Source organism: Salvia miltiorrhiza, chromosome 5 (assembly GCF_028751815.1).
Source record: "Salvia miltiorrhiza cultivar Shanhuang (shh) chromosome 5, IMPLAD_Smil_shh, whole genome shotgun sequence".
Lineage (NCBI taxonomy): Eukaryota > Viridiplantae > Streptophyta > Magnoliopsida > Lamiales > Lamiaceae > Salvia > Salvia miltiorrhiza.
In genome coordinates, this window is record NC_080391.1 from 4674272 (window position 1) to 4699250 (window position 24979).

The 24979-nt window shown below is 32.1% G+C and overlaps 3 protein-coding genes across 4 annotated transcripts in view; 1 reads left to right on the top strand and 2 right to left on the bottom strand.

Moving 5' to 3' along the window:
• LOC130985259 (uncharacterized) overlaps window positions 1–24979 on the top strand; it is a 920555-nt gene that overhangs the window by 774167 nt on the left and 121409 nt on the right. The window lies entirely within an intron of this gene.
• Window positions 1907–3534, bottom strand: LOC130985307 (probable WRKY transcription factor 65). Its single transcript, XM_057908222.1, is given in 5 exon segments — window positions 1907–2424; window positions 2426–2551; window positions 2553–2781; window positions 2867–3019; window positions 3242–3534. Coding segments are annotated over 5 exon segments (903 nt in total). The 5' UTR covers window positions 3391–3534; the 3' UTR covers window positions 1907–2178.
• LOC130985340 (uncharacterized) lies at window positions 12999–13824 on the bottom strand. Its single transcript, XM_057908277.1, has 3 exons — window positions 13637–13824; window positions 13436–13543; window positions 12999–13336 (listed from the first exon to the last, which is right to left on the bottom strand). Exons 1-3 carry the CDS (start codon window positions 13712–13714, stop codon window positions 13088–13090), a joined length of 435 nt encoding a protein of 144 aa, XP_057764260.1. The 5' UTR covers window positions 13715–13824; the 3' UTR covers window positions 12999–13087.

Consider the following 24979-nt stretch of genomic DNA (forward strand, 5'->3'; position numbering starts at 1 on the left):
CCCAATGCTACAACGGATAAGACAGGGGATGATTAGAGTTGTTAATCAATAATTATGTAATGTTAATGACGTTATATCAAGGAACCGCACCCGACGCGATGACATGCACGTGTAACATGTGGGGACTTCATCTCTCCTTATAAAGCCTATACCGTTTCCTACAGCCAATCACATACACAAACTTAAATCAATAATAAAATATCTTATTTTTGGAGCTTAATTAATGATTGAAAGGCCATTAATTTGTGGTCCTTCAATCCTCACCTACTACTTCTCTTTTATTATCTTTTCCATAAAATATACTAACTCTACTGTTATCCTCGAGTGAAAATGCATCATTAGACGCAAAAATAATATTTGTATATTTAATTGTGAATTTGTTATTCATATATTTTAACTATTCTTACTTCGGTGTGCTGAATGCTACACAAATATCTTATTTGTTTTTCTTAGAAGAACTTAATTGTAGGAGATCATATATGGATTTGATCTTTTCGGGAATATTTATTTTTAAGAATTAATCTTGATAAATATATAAAATAGTAAGATTAATCCCTCGTTTTATTTAAAATTACTTAGATGAATGGAAACTTTGGAATTGTGAAATTGAAACAAAATTCCGTCAAGTTCACATTGGATCCAACTGTCATAATTAATAAGTCAATGTTGTTGTGAAGTTGACTTTTGAGTTCATTAGCCAGTAAGCTTTCAATCATTATTAACTGATTTATAAAATATGGTGAACTGTGTCCCAAGTTGAAAGTTCGTTTAGAAATAATGATTGGCTATGCATTATTGGTATAAAAAGAAAATAAAAAAAACCAATTAACTAAACGAGAAATTATACAGGTAATGCGCTTCTGATCAATTTCAAGATTTATATTTACGTTTACTAAAATTTGGCAAGTGTCTTTTAGAAATTTGGATATGCTTTCCTTGTCTATTTCTTCGAACTCCCCACACTTTTTTTTGCTGTCTAATCTTCTGTTAATTAAGCCTTTATTTGTTGATCTTTTTTTAGAGGACTTAGCACTTCTCCCAATATTTGTTTATGTAATTTACATCATTACGTAGTGATGTTAATATTTAGTTCGACATTCGTGAATTGAGCCGATAAATTGATAATTCAAAAGGGTTAATATTGAAAATCTAGCTCTAATTCAAAAAAAAAAAAAAATCAATTTGAATGACTTGTAATCGAGTAGGTTGATAATTTAATAGGATTGGCTCAAAAATAGCCCGAGTCCAATAGGGACTATACCAAAAAAACAAGTGTGTTGATATGTTTAAATGAAAATTTTATTGTTATTTAATTTTGAAACTTTATTAATTACTATACTTTTGTTAACATAATAATAAAAAAAATTGAAATGTTTGTGAAATGTTAAATGTGTGTTGTTTTGATATTCGAAAGTTATATTCATCATGTCATTTATTTGTATTTTTAAGTCTAATGCTTAACATAAAACATTTGAACGTAAACATTAGAAAACAATGAACTCATTCAGAAAAATTGTGTGCATTCTCATTCCTTACGAGGTACATATTAGTTATTATGTATGTTAATGTTGAAATGTCACTCATTGATGTGTATTTATTTATTACAAATGTATAATTAATTATTTTTTTATATATAGATTTTTTAGCCCGACTGATCTAATGGATTAGCCTGAAGTTAGAAAAAAATTTAATCTAAAAATTTCACTCCTAACCATATGACATAATGCCACTAATATTCTTTTATATATTCTCGAAAGGAAATGAATGATTGTAAATTATATACATTCCACATGAAGAAGCTCAATAATGCTATCACTTATTCATTAATATTCCTAATCATCAAGAACTAATAGTTCTCAATAATTGTACAAATTATATATAATTGTATATTTCTGAAATAACAATGTGGGATGAAATAATGCATAAGATAGCAACTTGGACACCGATGACCAATGGAGTTAATTACAATGAGATTTAATTTATGACATCAACCCGCCAAACAAAACATTGTTTTTATTTCTCTAACCACTACGCTGTTGACAAATAGTAAAATTACATAAAAATACAAAGAACCTTCTCTCATACTAACATTTTTTTTAATAATTTAAAAAAAAAAAGAAAAAGAAAAAAGTTTATCTCCGAATAATACAGATCCGGGGCAGGCGGCACATCGCCGTCTCAGCCGGTGGTTGCCAATCCCGGCCGCCTCTGCTCCACCTCTCTCTGCACCATCCCACGGCGGAACACGGTGGAGCACTCCGGCAACTCGCCGAGATCGGCGAAGAGCGACTCGTCCTCCTGATCCCCCATCGTGAAAATCATCGCCATCTCGCTGTCGGTACTAATCCTCTCCTCGGCAAGCATCGGGCTCTCCAACATAGTAAAATTCGCGCACTCGAAATCAGCAAACCATCCAAATTCACCTATTCTGGATTGACAGCCCTTCGCCGCCGTGATTATTAGTACTAAATTTGTTATCCGCCGCCCCGATCGCGACCTCGTCGCGAGATTGATCGGATAGATTAATCCTAGGTTTCTTCTCCTCCTCTACCTTCTTCTCCTTCTTCTTCTTCCTCCTCCTCTTCTTCTTCCTCCTCCTCCGATATCGGAGTTTTGACGTTTCTGGCGGCGGCGGTTTTGTGGTGGCTGCTCTTGGATACCGGCCAATTGTGGTTGTGCTCGCAATAATAGGTCACCACTAACATTTTAGGGTCCAATCGACTCCTCTCCACTTGTTTTCTTGCTGGGCAGCCTTTGGAGCTACTGCACCTATAATATCCTCTGCAATAATGTCAATTAATTAATTAATTAGCCCCCAAATTGTACCCTAACAAGGATTAATTTAGTCGATAATTGAGTTAATTACCTTGGATATGGGGAGCCTTTGATGGGCTTTTGGCCGTACTTCCTCCAGGCCCAAGAATCGGACGGCGGAGCGCTAATCTGATCACCCTTCTGCCTTAATCCTTCCACGTCCTTGATTGGCACTGACACCACTCTTTTCTGTATGGCTCTCCTACTATAATCCAAATTAAGCTAATTAATCCACTTTTTTTACTTCATATAATATCTGATTTTCTTCAACTAACCCATATGCATGCACATGAAACTACAAACTCCCCAATTACCGATCCTCACTAAAATATTAGTAATTCCTCGTTTCAAACAACAGCTATACTTAGCGAGAGAGAGAGAGGGAGAGCGAGGGTGAGAGAAAGAAAGAAAGAAGATAATTAATTACCTTCTTTTGGAAGAGGATGTGGAAGCGATCTTGGTGTCAGTAGAGACGGCGGAGCGCGGGGAATCTCCCCCGCTGTTTCCGGCGGAATTGTCGGAGTCGTCGAGCTCGTTAACGAAGCGGTGGCGGTGGCGGTTGAAGCCGGCGTCCATGGCGGTGGAGTAGTTGCAGGGAGTGTGGTAGTGAGAGAGAGAGAGAGAGAGAGAGAGAAAGAAAAAGAAAGAGATTGATGAGAACAAGAAATGGAGGAAGAGAGGTGGTGGGATTGGGTGGTGGGTTTTAATATGGGTCCGAATGCTGACAGATCGATAATTGTGTAGTTTATAGAGGACGTGCAAGCAAATGTGGAACTAATCCAAAGTTGATCATATTTTATTGCAATGTGAAAGGGACCATTAATGTTGATTTATGGGTTGTAATTACTCTAATGATGTGATTAATTAGCGTCCCCCTCCTTTCTCTCTATTCGCATCTCTCACCCCAGCGCGTGCGCGATCCGCGATGCTTAATCGCGGCTAATTTTCTTAATCACTTTTATCCACACTTCTAAACCAGATGATTCCCCTACTCCCTTCTTAATTAAATCCTATGACTAGATTTTATATATAGTGTGTGACATCATTAATAATATAGTAATACATTTATTGGTACAATAAAATACAGAATTTAAGACTTGACAGAAATTAATGAATTTTTAAATCTACTGACGTATTTAATGTTATCTTATCAACAATATTTGGTTGCAGATCGTGACATTTTGGGTTTAGATAGCAATATATGTTGCTAATAAATCTTATATTTTGGTGAAATGTTTGAAAATTTTCGGTGTTCATCATTTTTAACTATATGGACAAGTGTGTTTGCGAGCATAACAAGTATGGTGCCTAAGAAATATATATGAACACATATATATAGTAGCATGTAAAGACCTTTGAACTGAATACTTACACTCGTGATAATATATTTGGTATTGAAAAATAAGCAGATGAAAAAAAAAATCAACAAAATGAGCATTTGCTCGAATAGACTGAAACTCACACACCTTTATTTCTACGTACAATCACAAACAGCATTCGCTACATTAATACTATCAACAATACTATATATGAGACACGATGAAATATTTAATCGGTATATGTGAAAAGTTCGTCGATGAAAATAATAATCAATGGACATTCGACGATACTATATTTGCCATCGTCAATAAAGTCGATAAATAATTTACCGATGAAAATAGGTGACCGCCGTCAATGATAAGCGACGGTAATTCCATCGTCAAAGAACAGTCGACCACGTCAACGGCCAAATTTTTCGACGGATTGGCAGCCGGTGAGTATCGGTGGAAATAAGTGATCAATATTCCTTTTTTTTTTATAAATTACATAAGTAAATAAAGAAATTTAAAGCCGCACGACGGAAGACTCGAACCCAAGACCTCAGGTATTGAGCATTAACCTTATACCGCTAGGCCAACAGGCCCAACACACACACACACACCAATATTTCTTTTTGACTCGTCTCAACTCTTACTTAAGCTGATCAATTTCTTCATATGAAATAAATATAAGTAAGGAAACATATAATCACTTATTCACTTTATTATCAAACACACTAAAAATACTTCCTTCGTCCACGAAAAATGGGACACAATTACTATATTTGGCGTCCACGAAAAAATAAGACACTTTCCTTTCTAGTGCATGGGTTCACCTCTTTTCGTAATATTTTATCCTTATAAATAACCTTTATTTACAAAAAAAAAATACATCTAATTCAATCTCAATTACTCATCTCATACAATGATAAGACCCTTTCTCCATTAACTACCCATTTTATTAAATCTCGTGTCCAAAGAATATGACATATTTTTGGTGGACGGAGAGAGTACTAATTTCTTAAATCTTGTACTGAAAAAAAATGATCAACTAATTAGCTGGGACGGAGGAAGTATTTTCAATAGTTCAAGATATTTTTTATATGGTAATAATTTAAAATTTAAAATGATATTTTCAATACATTTAAAAAAATAAAATAATTTAAGATTTAAATTACTATATTCTCTTAAAACAAACAAAAAGTTATAATGGGAAGCTTCTGAGTGTCAGTGGGATGTTTTTAATTTTAGGGTGTGTTTATTTTGATGGATAAATGTATCATTGAAAAATGAGGGATAATAAAAAATTATATATTTAAATGTCTCATTTCTTTTCCAACATTTAACACAAAAGAAAAGTTCATCAGTTTTTCTTCCTTATTTTTACTTGAAGGATGGATAATATTATCCACTCAAAAATAAAGGAATAATATTATTAATCCTTGAAGTGAAAATAAGGAAGGAAAAATATATAGTGAACTTATTTGTGTCAAATATATGTTGAGAAAGAATGAAGACATTTAAAGCAATGATAAATTTATCCATCAAAGTAAATGCACCCTCATATTATACATATAAGAAATTAGGTTCTAAATTGATGGACAATATACATTTCGGATTCTAATTAATCAATAGAATTCCATAACAAAATATGTAAGGTGAAATATACGCTATAATATATTTAAGCATGTATTATTAGTATGAGAAACCTACGAATATGATCACTAGATAGGGACCATTTGGATGAGCTCACATTATCACATAATTTCTTAAAGCAAACTATCTTCTAATAAAAAAATAAAATAAGAAATTGATTAGTCTATTATGGTTGAATGGGTCTAATGATTCTAATCTACCTACCGGGTTTAATTTGGGTTCAGTTGCTCTCGCATTTTGCTCGGATTTAATCCGACCATCAAAATATGGAAAAAGTCAATAAATTTTTGTAGGAAAAAAACACATGGATGTTTGGTTTGTGGTTGCGTTGCCAGCATTCATGATATCAGATATTTTACTTGCATCCACTTTGATTCTTGGAATAAACTAGCTAGAAGAAGTCAAGTTTTGTTATTTTAATATATAATATCCAACTTGTTATTCATTTTTTCTTTTGAAAACTTATTATTTTATTAATTACGGTTAATACCCCTAATTTGATGGTAATCCGATACTCGCTCCAATTATGCAATAGGGTCTAGTGGAATTTTTATGATCAGTGACGTAGGCTAGCTATATATATACTGGGCGACTGTTGGGGTATTTTTTTTTTATTATATTTAAGTTGTATATATTTTTTAATTCAACTTTTTATGAATAAATTATAATTTTTTCGTTCAAATTTGTTCTTAAACACAAAAATATAATTTTATCTGTTCATTTTCAAAATTCTAGCTCCGGTCCAAGTGTGTTATTTGAAGAAGAAAATTTTCAAATTTTGTTTTGTAGTTTTATAAAATATAATTTTATAGGTTCTCATTTGAAGAAGAAACTTTTTTTTTCTTTAACTTATTTCTATGTGCATTTGATTAATATGGATACTAATAAGTTGAGCAATTGATATTTTCAAGATTCAAGTGTGTTATTTCGTAGACTCAATCCTGAGTTATAAAATATTTTATTACTTATATAATGGTTGTCAGTAAGAATATAATTCCTCAATTGAAACTTTAAGAATTAGGAATTTTATGGAGGATTTTGCACTCTTGTTAATTCTAAAAAAAAAAGAATTAGCAAAAAAATGAAGAAATATAAATTTGAATTTTAAATTGTATGCTGATGCATTTATAATATAAATTTATCAAAAAGAAAAAATATATTAGAAAGTTATATAAGAGCTATATTTGCTATTTCTTCCTATTATTTACTCGTCCCGTGTAGTTTGCAAATGAACACAAATTTACCAAATGTGCACCAAAAATAGCACGCAATTGCATGTTCCTATGAACAAATTCAAAGAAAAAGATAGGCGAGAAGCGTGTTATCCTTCTTGAATTCCCATTTGATATGGGTTTAAAAGCATGATAAGTTAAATTACTATGAATTTATGCAGTGTTTGATATTATGTGCTATTAATATGATCAACTTCAGGTTTATCCCAAGACCCTAGCTTATTTTGTGGGATTAACCCACACTAATTATACCACCATCCCCATGGGATAAATTTAATACCGAGATGTTAAAATCAAAAATTGATACCCTTTTCACGCCAAACGATGTTGTGAGGATACCAATGCCTCCATCTTATTTTCAGATTTGAGGACACGAATGTCTTTTGGTAAAATATGTAAAGATAATTTAGGTATTTGATATATTAATCCAACCTATTCCAATGGATACCAAACACTTTTTGGGATTAATTACCAATGATATCAAACACCTATATGAGATTAGAAATCACGACTAATCCACACTAAATTATCAGGATAATTTATATCCTAATTAATCCAATACTGAAAATCAAACGGGCCCAATGTTTTGCTATTACTATTGGTCTAACCTGGCCCGGCCCGGTCCGGCCCAGCCCGACCTACCGACCTTAATACCCAACTTACAATTTTGATTATCGAGAATTAAAGCTTATTCAAACGATAAAAATGAGGCAAGAAAAACTTTTTTCTCAACATATCATTAGTTCAAGTTCCACCGGTGATGTGTGGGTTGTATTTTGTTTAGATATATACAGAATCGATCACCTACCCACCGTGGGCATGCATAGCGTGCCCACCATGATGTGGCAATTGTAATTATAGTAAGATAATTTTAATTAGAGTAAGATTTATTAGTTATCTTTCCTAATTAAAATTGTCACATCAATGGTGTGCACATTATGCTTGCCCACGGTGGGTAGGTGATCGGTTCTGTAGATATATAAGTTGTACTTGTTTAAATATTAGTTTGTAATACGATTGTCATTTGATTAATTTATTAATTAATATAATACTTCATCCGTCCCAGAATCTTGACACATATTAATTTTTGGGTCATCCCACGAATTTTGACATGTTTCCAAATATAGTAACAATTAGCTAAACAATAAAGATTCTTAATTACCTTTCTCTCTCCTACTTTATCACTTTATCACATTCACTCTCCTACTTTATCATTTTTATACTTTATTACCTACATACTTAAAACACTAATCTATAACTCTTTAATTCTCGTGCCAAAACTAAATGTGTCAAGATTCGTGGGACGGATGAAGTATACAATTTCATGACATAGTTATCTATTTATATCTAAAAAAAGACTTCCAATTTTGATTGCTTGTCAAATATAATTCACTTTTTTTGAGGGGGTCAAATATAATTAACATTAAATTGTAACATAAGTCACTGAATATTTTAATATAATTGGTTAGCTTATAATTAGAACTTCAGTCGTATGACGCCTCTTTAAATAGTTTAAAAGTTTTTTAAGTATGCTAATTAATTAATAGTGAACATTATATGCGATAAGTACTAAGATTTATAAAAAAATAATTAATCCCCAGTAGCAATGTCAGAATAACTAAACCATCAAGGCATCAACTTAGAAAGTTCGATATCTTTCACACACACACACATTTCTTTGCTGACCAAGTTATTTACAATTATCTCTGTCCCATTAATCTTGTCATGTTTTTCTTTTTGGATTGTTTTATTGATCTTGTCATGTTCCTATATTCGGTAATAATTTTACACTGCAAACAATATGGTCTCACACATTTACACACTTTTACTATATTAATTAAATTCTTTTTAATAATCGTGTCCAAAAGAAATGGGACAAGCCTAATGAGACAGAGGGAGTACAATATTTCAAAAAAAAGTTACTCCTACAAGAATCATGTTAGTAATTAATATATATATATATATATATATAAGCCGCACATGTATTGCTTTTTCATATAACTTGTTGATGTTATGATATTTAAATATCGAGACTATACAATTTAGGATTCTAAGAACAAAACCTAAGAATTAAGATTGCAAGAGCAATAATAAAGTAACGTCTGTTAATTCTATTTTAAAATCTAACTTTTATACTTATAAATTAATGTGATGTGTGTAAAAGTGGTATAAACACGCCACACCCAAATGAGAGTCCAGTTAAAATTAGCGTTTGTTGATTCAAAAAAAGAAAAGAAAAGAAAAGAAGATAGTATCAATTGCTTAATCATGAAACGAGCCCATAATCTTTTTGGGGATTTGCATGCGTGATATGTCTCATAAGTATTAATTAGTCTAGAATCAATTTGTCGCTTATCCATTTACTCACTTCGCAGTTAAGGCATTCAAAAGGTCAACTCTATACGAGAAAACAGTTAGATATTTGATAAAAATGTCACCAATTATTGATGATACAATTAAATACATGAACTCTCACAAAACTAATTAACAAAAATGTTTTAAATGTCAATTTTCAAACTTCAAATGCTAAACATGGCTATGTTTCTCGTTTTATAGACCGAAACGACATCGTCTTGTTTCCACTCTCCATATCAGCTTTCAGATGCCGAAAATTGATCTCCAAGACAATTTTTATTAATTTTGTTATGGTTGATATATTTAATTATAATTATTAATATTTCATGACATTTACATTAAATGTTAATGATTTATGATTTAAAATGTAATTTACCTTGATAATTTGTACGAATGGATAATGGTAAAAAATAGGACATTTTCTGGCAGGAAGCTTGTAATGATTATTGATTACAACTTTTAACTATTTAAGTTAACAGAAACTTCCTTGGAACTTCCCTCCCAAGTACCAATACTCAATCCCTATTTTGAATAATAAAAAACAAAGAAATTAAAAGACAGCTAAAGCTTTTTAAATTAAACAAAACTACGGTATGGACGTACGCAGTGATGTTTAAATATTTAGGAATTAATATTTAATTATAGATTATTTAATTTTTACGTAAAATTTATTACTTTTAATTAAAATTACTATTAAATTTTAATTAAGAAGGATGAAGCGTGCTTCCAAATACATTGGAGTGTCTCTTTTTATGTTATCCGTGAATGATGGTAGCAAAGTCCATGTTTCATGCCGTCACAAAATAAAAATAAAAAGAAAAAGGGGCCCGAAAGAAATACTATGTTATTGCACTTTTACAGATGGGCCTGCGGCCTCCTTATATTAACATCTTAGAACGTGGCCCACTTTTGAAGGACATTTTCTTTCGTATTAGTATTTTGTTTGATTGGATAAATATATGGCTCGTTACTTAGGAGGTGTATTCGTTGTGGAAATTTGATGGATTTCTATGGATTTTAAAAGTCTGGGTGTATTCGTTCAAGATTTTTAAAAGTCTGCAGAAATCTGGGTGTATTCGTTCAAGACTTTTAAAAGTCCATATAAATCTGGGTGTATTCAGTTCAAGACTTTTTAAAATCCATACAAATCTAGGTGTATTTGTTATTCCATTGACTTAAAATCCGGAATGACTTTCATGGATTTCATCCAAAAAATACACACGACGAAATCCGACCAAGAACCACGAGAATTGAAATCCATGAAGTTTTAAGTGAGCGCTGAGTTCCAGCGCCCGCGGCCAAGAAGCCAGCGAGCGCTGGAACTCAGCAATCGTTGAGAGTGTCCAGCGAGCGCTGGGTGTGCGCGGGCGCTGGGTTTCCAGCGGCCGCTGGGTTGCCGCGGTCGCTGGGCCCAGGCAGCCCAGCCCACCCACGCTTTTTAAATACAACTCTTCGGTTTTTTTTCCTCATTCCACAGAAGCCTACTCCAAAAATATAGTACCACATAAGCAGACTTTGGTTTTCCAGCGCTCGCTGGGTTTCCAGCGGTTGCTGGGACTCCGCGTGCGCTGGGTCTCTTCTAGCGGGCGCTGGTTTCATGGAATTCAATTCCAAAATTATCCCGTAAAGTCTTCGAAAATCAGTGAAAATCGGGGTGAAATCCAACCACGAATTCTTTGAAAGTCCTCTGGAATCTATGTGAATTCCATGGAATTTAAATTCCATGGACTTTTTAAAGTCTGTGGAAATCCACAACGAATACACCCAATATCATATTCCGTCCGTCCCATTGATCTTGTCCTGTATTCCTTTTTTGTTTGTCCCATGATCTTGTCCCATTTTTATAAATGGTAACAATTAACTAAACAATAAGAATTCTTAATTACATTCTCTCTCATACTTTATCACTTTTTCACATTCTCTTTCCTACTTTATCATCTTCTCTCTCCTACTTTATCACTTTATTACATTCTCTCTTCTATTTTATCACCTTCCATCTCCTACTTTATCAATTTTATACTTTTATTACCTACACACTTAAAACACTAATAATATTCTCCTTAATAATCGTGCCGAAGCCAAATGGGACAAGCCCAATGGGACGGAGGGAGTATATGATTAGTCATAATTTATGAATCTTAATCTATCATTTATGATAAAATTAATTTCATATACTTTCGGAACAATTCAATCTCAGGCAACTGAATGCCCCTTATATATTTTGGTTAATAAAACTTTTCAAGCATTATATTAAGGATTAATCATATTTGTGTCTCCAGCTTTCATGCTTTTTTTAGAAAATGCCTTCAATTTTTTTCCTATTAAAAAAAAATCATGTTTTGTGTTTTCAATTTTAAGAGTTTTTTTTATTAAAAAAGTGTCTCTGATATTCACCTATGTTTTAAATATTCTTAATATATCAATTTTGTTGGAATGTGAGTGTTTGATTAGATGCTTTGTGTTTAAATTATGTTATCTTGTGAAATGTGATATTTACTTATACTTTAATGGAATTTGCAAAAAATATTGAGATTGATTTAAGTAAATTAATGATCTGAATGAAAGTTGAAGCTCATCTCAATACGAGTTATTGGAAGCAAATAAATAAAAAATAGAAGTTCAAATAAGGGAGATGTGATCGAAACAAGAAACTCGCGGTGACCAACTTGGCATAAGACTATATTAAACTGATAATTAATCAATAGGTTAATTGCATGAGTTTAGTGTAGTCATTACATTCCCCATAATTAGTCTTTTATCTCCGGTATTTTTCAAAGTGTGTTATTTATTTGAATATGATCAACTTCTACATATTTATATTTCCTTTGCCTAGTTCTAGAATTTTTCTGCTTGAGTTTATTTTTCGGATATACTTAGATTACTCACTTTTATTTTCTATTTATCAAACTTTCCTAACTTTCAATATTTTCCAAACTTGTCTTGCTGTATACAAAATTTACGTACGACAAAACGATTTTGTCACCTCGCTGGATTTTTAGGTGAAACTTTATTTTTCACCTCATCTTTAAATAATAATTAAAAGAAAGTTTTAGAGACTTTTTCAATAACATTGGACAAGAAACATGAGGAATGCTTATCTTAAAAGCTTACATATATTTTTTTTCCATAAATTCCGCAATCTTCATATCCTTATTAATTGGTTGAGCGATAAACCTAGCTAGCTAGTTGCTTAAAGGACCAAATTAATTCTCCCCCTCAAAGGGAAAAAAATAAAAATAAAAAAATAAATGGACCAAATTTTCTACAAGTGACTTGAGATCCTTCTCAAAATGTTTAGTTTACGTACATGACTTACTTAGATGTCACACTACGCAAAATATATATACATAATTCATTTCATAATTGTGTAGTATTTTCTCAATTACTAGCATTAATTTACTTCTGTTTGATTCATATATATGATTGGTACATTTCAAGAAATTAAATTGATAGATTTTCTCAATCTTTTTCACATGTAGAATGTGGCCGGCCATTTATTAGGTAAGTCGATACAAGGTTAGTGCGGTTCGGAAATGGTCTCCATTTCCAACCCATACTTTGTCGTTTATCAAACTTCACATTAACAGCATCAATAATTGTAGCATTAGACGTCGTCGAAAGATTAGTTTATTAGTCGTTAAGATAGTTGAAAAACAACTCGTTGCATTTGAAAATGAAGGCAGACAACATTTACAAGATAATTATTAATGATGAGCCATATCAATTATATGATCACGTGCATTTTTGTGTGTGCATTTGGAGAAGCTTGATGATAGCCTGGTTCAAGACTGCGGCGTCGATGTCGGATTTCACAACGGCTTCCATTCCGAAGAAGTATTTGCAGGTGATGCTTGCTTGCATCACATTCATATTCAATTCTTCAAACATCTCCAGAATCGACGCCAGCAACACTTGTTCGCCTTTCTTGCATCTCACCCTCACTACTAAATACCCTTTCCCAACACTCTCCACTTTCACCTCCTGCAAATTAAATTAAATTAAATTAACCTCCAAATTAATTAACAAGTGTGTGTGTGTGTGTGTGTGTGAGAGAGAGAGAGAGAGAGAGAGAGGGAGAACCTGGATATGATTTATAAGGTGTTGGCACTCTTTTCTGATTGCTTCGACTTGGAGCTTCAACTTGTGGATGTAGAGGAAAGTATCTGCGATGATGGAGCTCTTCTTCTCCTTAATTAACACACAACAACCAAAATTAATCATGTACTATAGTATCATAAAAAAAATATTGATTAATTAAATGAATGAATGCAAGAGCGTTACTGATTTGGATTTGGTGAGAGTCCTCAAAATTTGAAGCTTTCTGCGCAGTGCAATTCTCCTGTGCATTTTAGACGCCATCAATTCTGTGTTGGTGGTAATTGAATGGCGATGGACGCATGCGGTTTTTATAAAGACTGAAAAAAATGAAAGTGGGGTTGTGGGAGTCACGGAATGTCAAGATATATACTGACATGCCTCTCGTCTCTTTCTAGAATTATTAGTAGAGTAATAAATTTGAAAAGCTCTTTAATTATTACTACAAATAATATACTCCATCATTCACTACGATCACGACAGATCATGCAACTCAACATATCACATTTCACACGACAAGAAATTTTTAGATTTTAAGCCATTGCCAACAGATATATTCCTATATGCACTGGATTTTAATTTGCATTTCATTTCATTTAAACCAATCATGCGTAATTGTCTAGTGGTCGACTGAGTATTTTTAAACTCGAAAAACAAAATCGATTTATTTTTGAACTATAACTCACCACTTATAATACGATATTTACCCCTACTTTCACCTTTTCACCATTCATAATACCCCATTTATCATTACTTTTCACTTTTTCATTTTAAAATCCGTGTTCCGATCCCTTGTTCTAAAAAGTAATTTTGTGGGATAGAGGGAGAATTTGGAAACCTGACCGTGTGTGGTTTGCATGCTAGTGATAGCAAAATTTTATTCTCATAAAAATAAAATAAAATCTCGTAATAAAGTACTAAAACAAAAATCAAATTTAATGGTAGAAATAGCTATACTATATATAAAAAAATACTATAAAGAACAGAAGCTCGATTCACAGAAACCCCCCAAACCAAACATTCTTTAACAATTCAATCGATCCAAATACGAATCCATATATTATAGTATAGCCTCACTATAACGTAGTCGTTTTTTGAAGGGAAGAAAGTTGCATAGGATGCCCTTTTCTCAAATAATTGATGTTGTATACATCAGCCAATGAGAATGTTACAATTAATTTAAAAAATAAGGAGGGGAACGCCTACATTATTTAGATGCTCCCAATAAAATAAGTGCCTAATGCATATCACGCCGCTATAATATATGCACACAAAGCCAAAAGCATCCATATCTGCAGTTTTTGTGAAGGCAAGCTACTTCTCTTATGTATAGTGTGTAGGCTTTAAAAAGCGAATTTGGAGTTACAGAAATAGCAAATTTCGCATATACACTGAGACTCAGAAATTCAGAATCATGTCACACCATAAAATTAAAGTGTGCACACACACACACACATGTGGGTGTGTGTGCTTTTGGGGTTTGTGATAGTATCACGAGCGCCTCCTTAATCGTTCTACTTGCACCTAGTGGTATGGCGTGGTGATGGTTTCGCTTTGTCTGAATATTCACATGTTGTCCTAACAGTAGAGCCACTATCTGCTCCCACTACGCCTCTTTTTCTTTTTTTGAATCTTCTTTTCTAATTTATTTGGCATTATTACTTCACCCATCGATTTATAGAAATCTGTCGACTTGCTCAAATCTGTGAATATTGCTAAGGATTGATCTTAGTGGGAAGGCTGCGTGGGGTTCATCATCTCTAATATCTTCAACTTTGATTTTCACTTTATATATTTGTTTGCGTCGATTCTTTTGGAAAAAAATTAACGTAAATTTGGAAAGTATTAATTGTTGGGGTACTTACTTGGCTCGCACAATTAATTCCCGTGAAGTTTACGATCCCTTGGGTAACAGCTTTGTTACTCCAATACTTTTCCGATGAGATCTTATATCCCACAATTTAGTGTGTGCATTTTTAATCTATCGGTTTTATAATTATTTATTATAAAAATAAAAATATTAGTATCATATAGTAAATTTTAATTAATATTTATCAATAAAAAGTAAAAATAAAAAATTATCTATTATTAATTCATATAAATATAAAAGTAATTATATACCCTAAGCAAATCTTTGTGAATTATCTTTTTATTATATTAAAATTGAAGAAAATATACAATAGTAAAAAATCATAACAAATTAAAAGTGAGTTACAATGAAACACAGTGGGACAAAGGTTCTCATCCGAATATTTTTGTGTTTTGTTCTGCGTTCCATTAATAAGTTCATTATTTTTAACAATAATTATCATAAAAATAAAAATGATTACTAAGATAAATAACTCTGCTAAAAATTTATAAAATCAAGCTAAAATATACGAAACAAAATCTAAGAAAAATATAAAAAAAAATAAAAAAACTGAAAATAAGACACGGTTGAGACATCAAAAACTGGAATATATATATATCCAATAAATATTAAACTTGTAAAATCCATTGTTATTAAACTTTAAAATTTTGATTGTAGTTCAATTCGCATTTGCAATTTCCCAAAAAAGATTATATATAATTTATATGTCAAGAAATTTAAAGATTTTTTCGGGAAGAAAATGACGAAGAATTAAAAGAAAAGCCTTGATAGCGATAGTACGTAATGATAGTTGCAATAGTAATATTTTTTTAAGAACTAGTTGCAATAGTAATATTAAGTGCTGGATTGGTCATACTGTAAAGGAACAGAGAAACAAGGAGAATAGGTGTTGATACGAATTTGACAAGACCTGTTGTTTTGATATTTTTCTGCTTTATGATTCACTAAAAATTTTCGACAGCAAGAGAGAAGCAGGGAAGAGCATAAATGGGAGAATTTATGACTAAAACATAAGATAGTGTTGCCAATTTTTGTTGTTTAGTGTGAGTGGTAAATAAACCCCTCGCCCCCCTTTTAAGGCGTTAGATCACTTTTTGTCTACTCCTTTTTTTTTATGTATTTCACTAAGCTCATCTCCCCATTCTCTTCTTTGTCTCTACCTTCTTGACATCTCTCTCTCTCTCTCCATTACTGCACCACTCAAGGCATATACATATATATGTTATACCTTTGTCTAAAAACTGAGGATTTTAAACTTTTTTGTTCGTCCGTAGAATCTAGGTAGATAATATTCACATGACCATACTAACTCCTTCAGCTTTAAGGTTTAACGAACTCGTGATACATAATTGGCAATATTCCCTTTGGCTTCACTAAATTTCCATAACATTTCTTACCTACGTTTACTTTGATGGATAAATTTATCCATGAAAAATGATGGATAACAAAAATTTATGCCTTTAATGTCTTCTTTCTTTTCCAACATTTGACACAAGAGCATTTTTCCTTCCTTAGTTTCACTTCAAGGGTGGATAATGTTATCACACCAAAAATGTAGGGATTATATTATTCACCCTTGAAGTGAAAATAAGGAAGGAAAAATGCTTTTGTATCAAATATTGGAAAGAAAATGAACATTTAAAGGCATAAATTTTTGTTATCCATCCTTTTCTATGGATAAATTTATCCATGCAATTAAAGTTTTAATTTTCTTTTTTATATCGATCGTGTAATGACCGGGTTCGGATTGTGAAGCGAAGCCATCATCGGATCGGGTCGGGTCCCATAACAATTTATACGGCATATCTCGAGGTCTGGCCCATTTAACTCTAGCTCTTATAAAAGCCCAAAAGGAAACGGGCCCATGTAAGTTTACACGAATTTTACGTTTACTGTAGACAATGTTTCAATGAAGACGCATGAAATCCTTAGCTACGGCCGATCAGTTTGAGGAAGTGCATGCACATTCCACAGCGATCATAGAGATTATTCTCGATTATGCTTCTTTTATCTGCAATTTATCACAGAATCTTGGCAGTAAATTTTCTTCACAAAATTTTTGTTACTGTTTATACATTTTTTGTTTCAATTTACGGTTTCATTATTCCGCAATTGCTGTCCTTTCTCAATCGAAGTCATTATGCTAGCTACCTAGAACTGCTCGTTTAAGCTTAAAAGATTCGTGATCGCATGATTCAGAAATTAGACGACTATGTAAATTAGTAGATGTTGCATGTGGCATAGATGTAGGCGAAGTGTTTGATATATTAACCTACACTCAGCTCCCTTGCATAATAATTGGGTAATTCTGGCATTGCCAAACCCTTCTTGACAAGCTTGATCAGTTCTGGCTTAGCAGAGTTAGTCCTTTGTCAATTTCTATAACCAATTTCTATCTATTGATTTCAAGATCCATCTTGAACCAGTTATGGAGATGTTGAATGGCAGGGCAATTCTCTTTTAGCAGAATTAGTTACAATTTCACACACAATGGCAATCTTTTGCCGAAGGAGACGTACATTCTCATTGTTCTCCACTTCCTCTACTGTTTGCACTTTGGAGGTCAAGCTCTGTTTTCACTCTGTTAAGCTTCTATTTTCAAATATTCGCACCCTACGTGGATATTCTCTTGATTCAATGGTATATGCCGTGGAACAATGCCTTTAAGCCTTCTTTCACTTTTTCTGTTGCAGTCATGGTCCCCTGATGGCCTTGAAGGCTCTTCGTTTATCTTCATCAAGTGATCAAGATAAAACCTGACTGCTGGCTTATCAAGAAATCCAAATGCATTTTGAACAGAAAGCTCGTCATAAACTGCTTGAAGCATTGTTAATAAGGTTTGTCCATAGCCAATGTGTCACTGGATGTCAACAAATTATAGTACAATATTCAGGTATATAGTCCTACTTAAGCGCTAGCATGGTAGAGTAAATTAATTGATTCCCTCTTTTGGTTAGACCATAGATATTGTTTAATGCTGGATAAATTCAAAGAAATATCATCATCTGAGTGGAAACGAAACAGATTCTAGCTCCTGAATTTTCTTGGAGTAGCATTTAACTGTTGCAATCGTATTGCTTTCATTTCAATTTATTCCTTGGCATGCCTTGGTTGTAATATTTAGCTCAAGTATGTTGATGATCACACAGAATCTGATGAATTGCCATTCTGCGAATTCGACATCTTTCTAGAGGAAGGACCACGCATGTTGGATGCATACAACTGTTTCAAGATTAGTCATCTTCACATGGAATAACTTGTCTAATAAGAGATTGTCACGCTCCTTTCGCATGCGAATTTCAGCTCAGAGCTACTCGCGCGCACATTGGTGTTCATAGTATAACCATTCTGAAACGTTGGGCTGGTTAAACTCGCCAAGTCCTGTGATCTGCGATTGAGATTTTGTTCGAAAAATACTACATTAGAGATAAGGGAACTAAGAATTATTCTAACTTCTATCCTTATGCTTTTACCTGAATATAATCCTACTCTTCTATTGAAGCATCTATCAGAACAATAACAGCAGAAAAACAAAGTTTTTGTACTTATTACTTTGGTGTTATGAGTGATGGGATTTAAATCTCAAAACTGTGTACCAGTTTTGCAAGTATTTTCTTTCTCTCTGGTGTAGGTGAATTATTGGGCAGTCTCCTCTGGCAGACTGTCGCATGCTTAGCATTAACTAGTGCTATGCCTTCTTTCACTGTCTGCCAGAGGAGATTTGCTCACTAATTTTCCTACAAAATTATTTACAATCAATATACTATCTTCAACTAATTGAATAGCACTTGGTCATGTTTTACAGATTTGGTAGAGTTTTAAGGGGTACTCACATTGGATTTTCGAATGCATTTCCTCCTTCAGATTATTGGTGTCCTGGTGGCGGCCTATATCTTCGGTTGTATTGCAGAAATTGGTCTAATCCTATTTGTCTAGACAAATGGCTAACTGGTTATTTCTAATTTGGTATGTAAATTTAGATTCGAGATATGGTGTGCTGACTCATGTGGATAAACTAGATGCTACACGAAAAATTGAGTACTTATCTCGGTATTGAAAGCTTGTACAATATCATCCTAGATAGATGTTCAAACCTACTTCTCTGATGTAGAATAATAGCTAATACAATATCATACTTTTTTTAGAAGAGGTAATATGTTCAATTTATATGAATAGTGAAGATTAAATTTTTAATAAATTAACCATCACAATCAGGAAATATAGCAAGTTCAGGACCTTCTGCTTGGCAATGATATTTTGATCATAACTGCACAATTGAAAATTTTGTTTCTTAGCTTCTTATACAAAGTGGCTTTATGATCTTAATATTTTGGATATACAGTTCAAGCTGGCTGTGATTGGAAGAGGTTTGGGTGGTTGATGTCAAGGCCGGGCTCCAAATTGTGCCAGCTTTTCAGGTTTTTTTTTTTTATTATTTAATTAGCATTACTTTATTGGCACCACTTTATTGCTTAAAACTTTTACTGAGGCATTGTTTGGAATTAATTCAAGTGATAGTTGAGATACATTTTAATTAGGACATTACATTTTAGTTGTGATACGTGTGCTGACAATTAATTACTACTTGAAGTTATCATTACATTTATGAAATCTAAGCCTTGTGTGCGGTTTCAGCTTCTGCTTGTCTGAGTTTAACCAAACGAAGTCGGTCAGCCCGTGACCCTTTTTACGCTGGCCTTTATTTGCTCTGGAGTTCCACAAATTTAACCCAAAGAACTCATGTACTACAAAACCAGTTACTAATAATTTATAGCAGTACTATATATACATTCCAACAGTAGATATAAATTCAAGAACAAAAACCCTTAACATAATAACTGAAAGTACCATGGAGTTCATGGATAATCAGGCTCATAGATCTGTTGCTTCCCTGCAATATTGTAGAAACTCTTGAAGAATTGTGATAGTAATATATAGCATACTGAGTACTGCTGCTCCCTACTCACAAAATAATCGAGTAACAAGTCAAGTTGAACAGTAGAACTTAAAAATAGTTAATCACCATTCATACACCAAAGGGGAGAAAATCACTCATGTCATGTTGTGGTGCTGCATTGTGGGATTGAATGGCAGGGCAATTCTTCTTTGGCAGAGAAACAAGTATGCACGTGCGTGTTCTTCCTGCCAAAGGAGGATCGCCCTGTTATTCTCTTACCCACATTATTATTATCTTTCTTCAACTTGATCAATATAAGTTGGAGTTGATTGTCCAGCCTTTATATAGGACCTAGCTACGCACCTTCGTTGGCATATTCTTATGTGTTGAATGAGAAAATGGCATATGCTTCCACTCTATTCCGATCCTTTAGGGTTTTTGCACCCTTTACTTTTGTTTGGGGTCATGGTAAAAAAAAGTTCTCACCTTCGGTCTCCCCCTTTTTTACTTCCATGGATATGCTCTTCTACATTTAGCTTATTTTGCCATGTCATAAGGAATCAGATCCCTGGTTTTTTTTTGCTTTCTTACATACAAGATTCCTCATTTTATGTCGTTATTTTTTCTTCACCAGGCGCTACATTCACTATGATCATTAAGACATTAACACACATGTAGTCAGGAATCAAGAATGGTGATTATTATTGTCAATAGGAAAATCACCCTTTGTGGTTTCCTAAATAAGCAACTTGAACCAAAGTTACTATGGGATTAACCTAAATAGATTAAAATAATATATAGGTTAATTCCTTGTTTATTAAAACGGATTGAAATTTTGGAATCTCAAGGCTCCGTATAATTTCTATTATTTGAGTTAATTTTGCTTGATTCATATCCTATTGAAAGGGGGTATGATTGGAAAAATCCTTCAAAAAAAAAATATTCAATCATTAAAAGTAAACGTCCCTTAATGATGTGTCGTTCTTCTAATATATACTCATATATATATATATGATGTATGTAACTAATGGAGATAATTCATGCATGGTTGTTATAGACATAATGTTGAGATAATGACCTTATAAATTCTGATAGGCGGCGACATGAGTCAACTAGGAATGAAGCATCAAATCATGTCTGATTCACATAAACTAAACTATGCTAAATTAATTTATAACCGCAGGAAAGATTACGATTGTCTTATACTATTATCTTATACTTATTTCTGTATAGTGACCGAAGAGATTATGCTTGTCTTTATGTCTGTGGACGCAACAGAATGGTGAGCACGTGAAACTGCCCCTTTAACAGAATGGTCTCACAAATATGATTTCCTTATTCCACAAAATCATCATAAATAAACAAAATATTGACAAACTCTCTGCTATTTCCATACGGCACCCAAATCCATGCTTAGAAAAATGAAAACGAAATATATGTAGGATTATAAATCTTCCGCGTGTAGAAAGGATCCTGCGTAAGAATATGCTTAAGATATACCTGCGGAGAAACCGTGTGTTTTGTTTCAACTATAAATATAGAAGAAAGATGGTGTCAACTGTTCATCAGAAAATGGAGCATCGTGAAATTAGGGATGAATTACTGGGTAATTACTCCTTTGGCAGTAGGCAGATAATGCTGACTCAGCACACTGCCAAAGGAGATTTGCCCCGCGATTCATCCTTAAATTAATTATTATGTTTTTCTATTTCTTGCCTTTTAAGATGTCCTCATAAAATGAGGTAATAGTGTTGTTTTCGCATCCTTTCTCAACAATGCTTTATTTTAATATAAGATCTTCTTCTTCTTCTTCCCCTCGCAAGTCACAACCCACTAAAACAGGAGTTCTTTTCGTTGCAGATTTTAGAAGAAAATGAATAAATAAATGTTTTATGGCTTTGAGGAATGCTTTTCTTCCCAAACGAACTCTTTTCTGAAAAAATAATTACTATTAATTAAGCATTTTTGTATCTTCATAACAAACATATACTTTATGAAGCATGCTTTAGTTAATTTATTTCTGAGTTGCTTCAGAGATGTTTGATTCTTCTTCCTTTTTGTGGAAACACTATGTCGTTTTGGCAATAGTCATTATACTTTTGTTTTTTGTTTTGTTAAATCTTTAAACATTTTTTTCACTTTAGTAGGTCCTCATTCTACTTATATATTTACTCGTATCTAGTCCTATAACATGCATGTAATCTATTATTATTTAAAATAAATTTCACATCATATCTTACTTGATAGAATTATTATGTATAATCCCTATCTCTAGGTCAAATACGAAATTATTTCTCTTCAAACTCTTCTATGGGGACAATTCAATATGGGAGAAAAGGAATTAACAAAATCTTGATGCTAAAAGCCTAAAAGAATTGTATGAAAAGCTTCCTCCTTCAAGAAATCGCACAAGAATGCCGCAAGAGTATTGTGATGATAAGGCCTACAGGTTTCTGTGAAAATTAATAATAAAATGGTTTTTTGTGTTCATAAGGTTGTTATTTCTGCATTATGATTTTATAGTAGTTAAATTGAACCAAATGATTTATATAAGAAAAAATTTTGCTTTACTAATTTTAGTGTAATAGAATTTAATGAATTTAAGAAATAAATGTCAAGTATATGAAAATAGTGTTGATTTTTTATATATATAAATTACATTAGTAAATAATAAAAAAAATTAAAGATCGCACCACGGTGAACTCGAACCAGTACCTTAGACCTTGGCATTATCTATATATCGTTATGCCAACACACGCACACTAGTGTTGATTTTTACATGTGTGTGTGTAGGAGTGAGCATTTGTAATAAAATAAATAATTTCAAATCGAACGGAATCAAATTTGTTAAAATCAAACATAATCATATTTGTAATGTAAAAAGAAAATTTTGATCTGGACCAAATTGTTCGAAATACACATATTGAATTACCAGAAATATTAAAGCCAAAATTGAACTGAACCAAAACAATTGAAATATGAAAAAAAAATCAAAACCAAATTATTTATTATTATTATTATTATAACTAAAGAATATAGTTTTTTTATTCCATTTTTCAAGAACATGTGAGATGATAAAGATTGAATGTGTTAGGGTTAGAATTTAATTAGGCAATTAGAATTAGCGTTAATTTGTCTAAATAATAATAATAATATATAATGCATATATGTAATACATATATATAATTCAAGTTTTAGTGGTGTTTGATTTTAGAAAAACCAAATCGAATTGACTGAATTTTGAAGAAGTAAAATCAAAATCGAATTGAATTCAATATTTTAGTTCGGTTTGATTATTAAGATGTTCGGCTTGTGTACGTGTAATGAAGTGCATTCAAGATTTTCATAATTTAAAAAAGTTAATGTATGAAAATTCACGGCGCTGGTGCAACACTAGTTTACCAAAAATATGATATTGCTTTCACCAAATTCCTGTGACTAGCGTGTAATTCCATAGACGATTTTATGGATTTAAATTTCTTTTGAAGCCATCATATACTAAACTAACTGGTTGAATCTATGTCATATACGTGATAACATTACTGCATTTCTTTACTTATAACTGAAATATATATGTATTTCAATTCAATTTAAGAACGAATTGAATTTGATCTATATATATACTAGCATTTGCACACGGAAAATATTTTTATATTTTATTATATATAAAATTATTTATTATATAAAAATTCTAAATATAATTAAAAATACTAATAGTTTAAGATAAATATATTTTAGTTTAATATACAAATAATAAAGAATAATTCATATTAATAAAAAATGATATTGTGAAAAAAAAAACAATATAAGTTAAAAGATAATAAAAAAATAGATTTATTCAAAAAAAAGAGGAGAGAGAATTTTCTCAAGTTTTAATCTTTCAATAAATATAATTTTTATATTTTAAATCCAATATTTACATAAAATATATCAAATTAAAGCTCTTGTCACGATCTTTAATTTGATATGCATATCAAATATTTTATAATTAGTCGAATTTCACAATTTTAAAAAATAAATAAAATAGAAAAATAAGAAGTTAAAGAAAAAGAAAAAAAAAGATGTATAGCTTATAAATAAACCTTCAACTTTATTCTAACTACAACATTGCCACTCAATTTTGAAATTGATCTGAAATCAATTTGAAATTGAAAATTACCTTTTTAATATAGTATATATATATATATATGGTAATGCGTCTTTATGATATATGTATAAGATAATCAATTTATTAAGGTCATCATCACCCTAAAAAATAACATTTAAGCTAGTTGATCAATAATCAACAATATTTTCTCCGTAGTACTTCCTCCATCCTTCGTCCTCCATAAATATATATAGGTGTTTTCGGTACGGATTTTAATAAAAAGTTGTTTAGAATATTTATAATAGAGAAAGGGTCTCGCATGAAGGATATTATTAAATAGATTGTGGGTAAATGGTGTAAGTTATAAGAGTAAAATTGTGAAAATTATATGTAGAGTAGTGTTAAAAAATATGGGAAAAGCTGTTTGGCCATATTATGGCCGGCCATAATATGGTAAAAATGCCCTCCCCTCATGTATTTAATGCATTGAGTTTATAAATGCATTGAGTTTAAAGCTATTATGGCCAGCCATATTATGGCCAAATAGCATTACTCAAAAAATATAGTATACATAAATTTGATGGACGTAGCAAAAGTAAAAGGTATGCACAATTACGAGGGACGAGGCGAGTATTATTTTATGAAAAGTTTGAGTGCAAAGGGGAAATCAAAGAA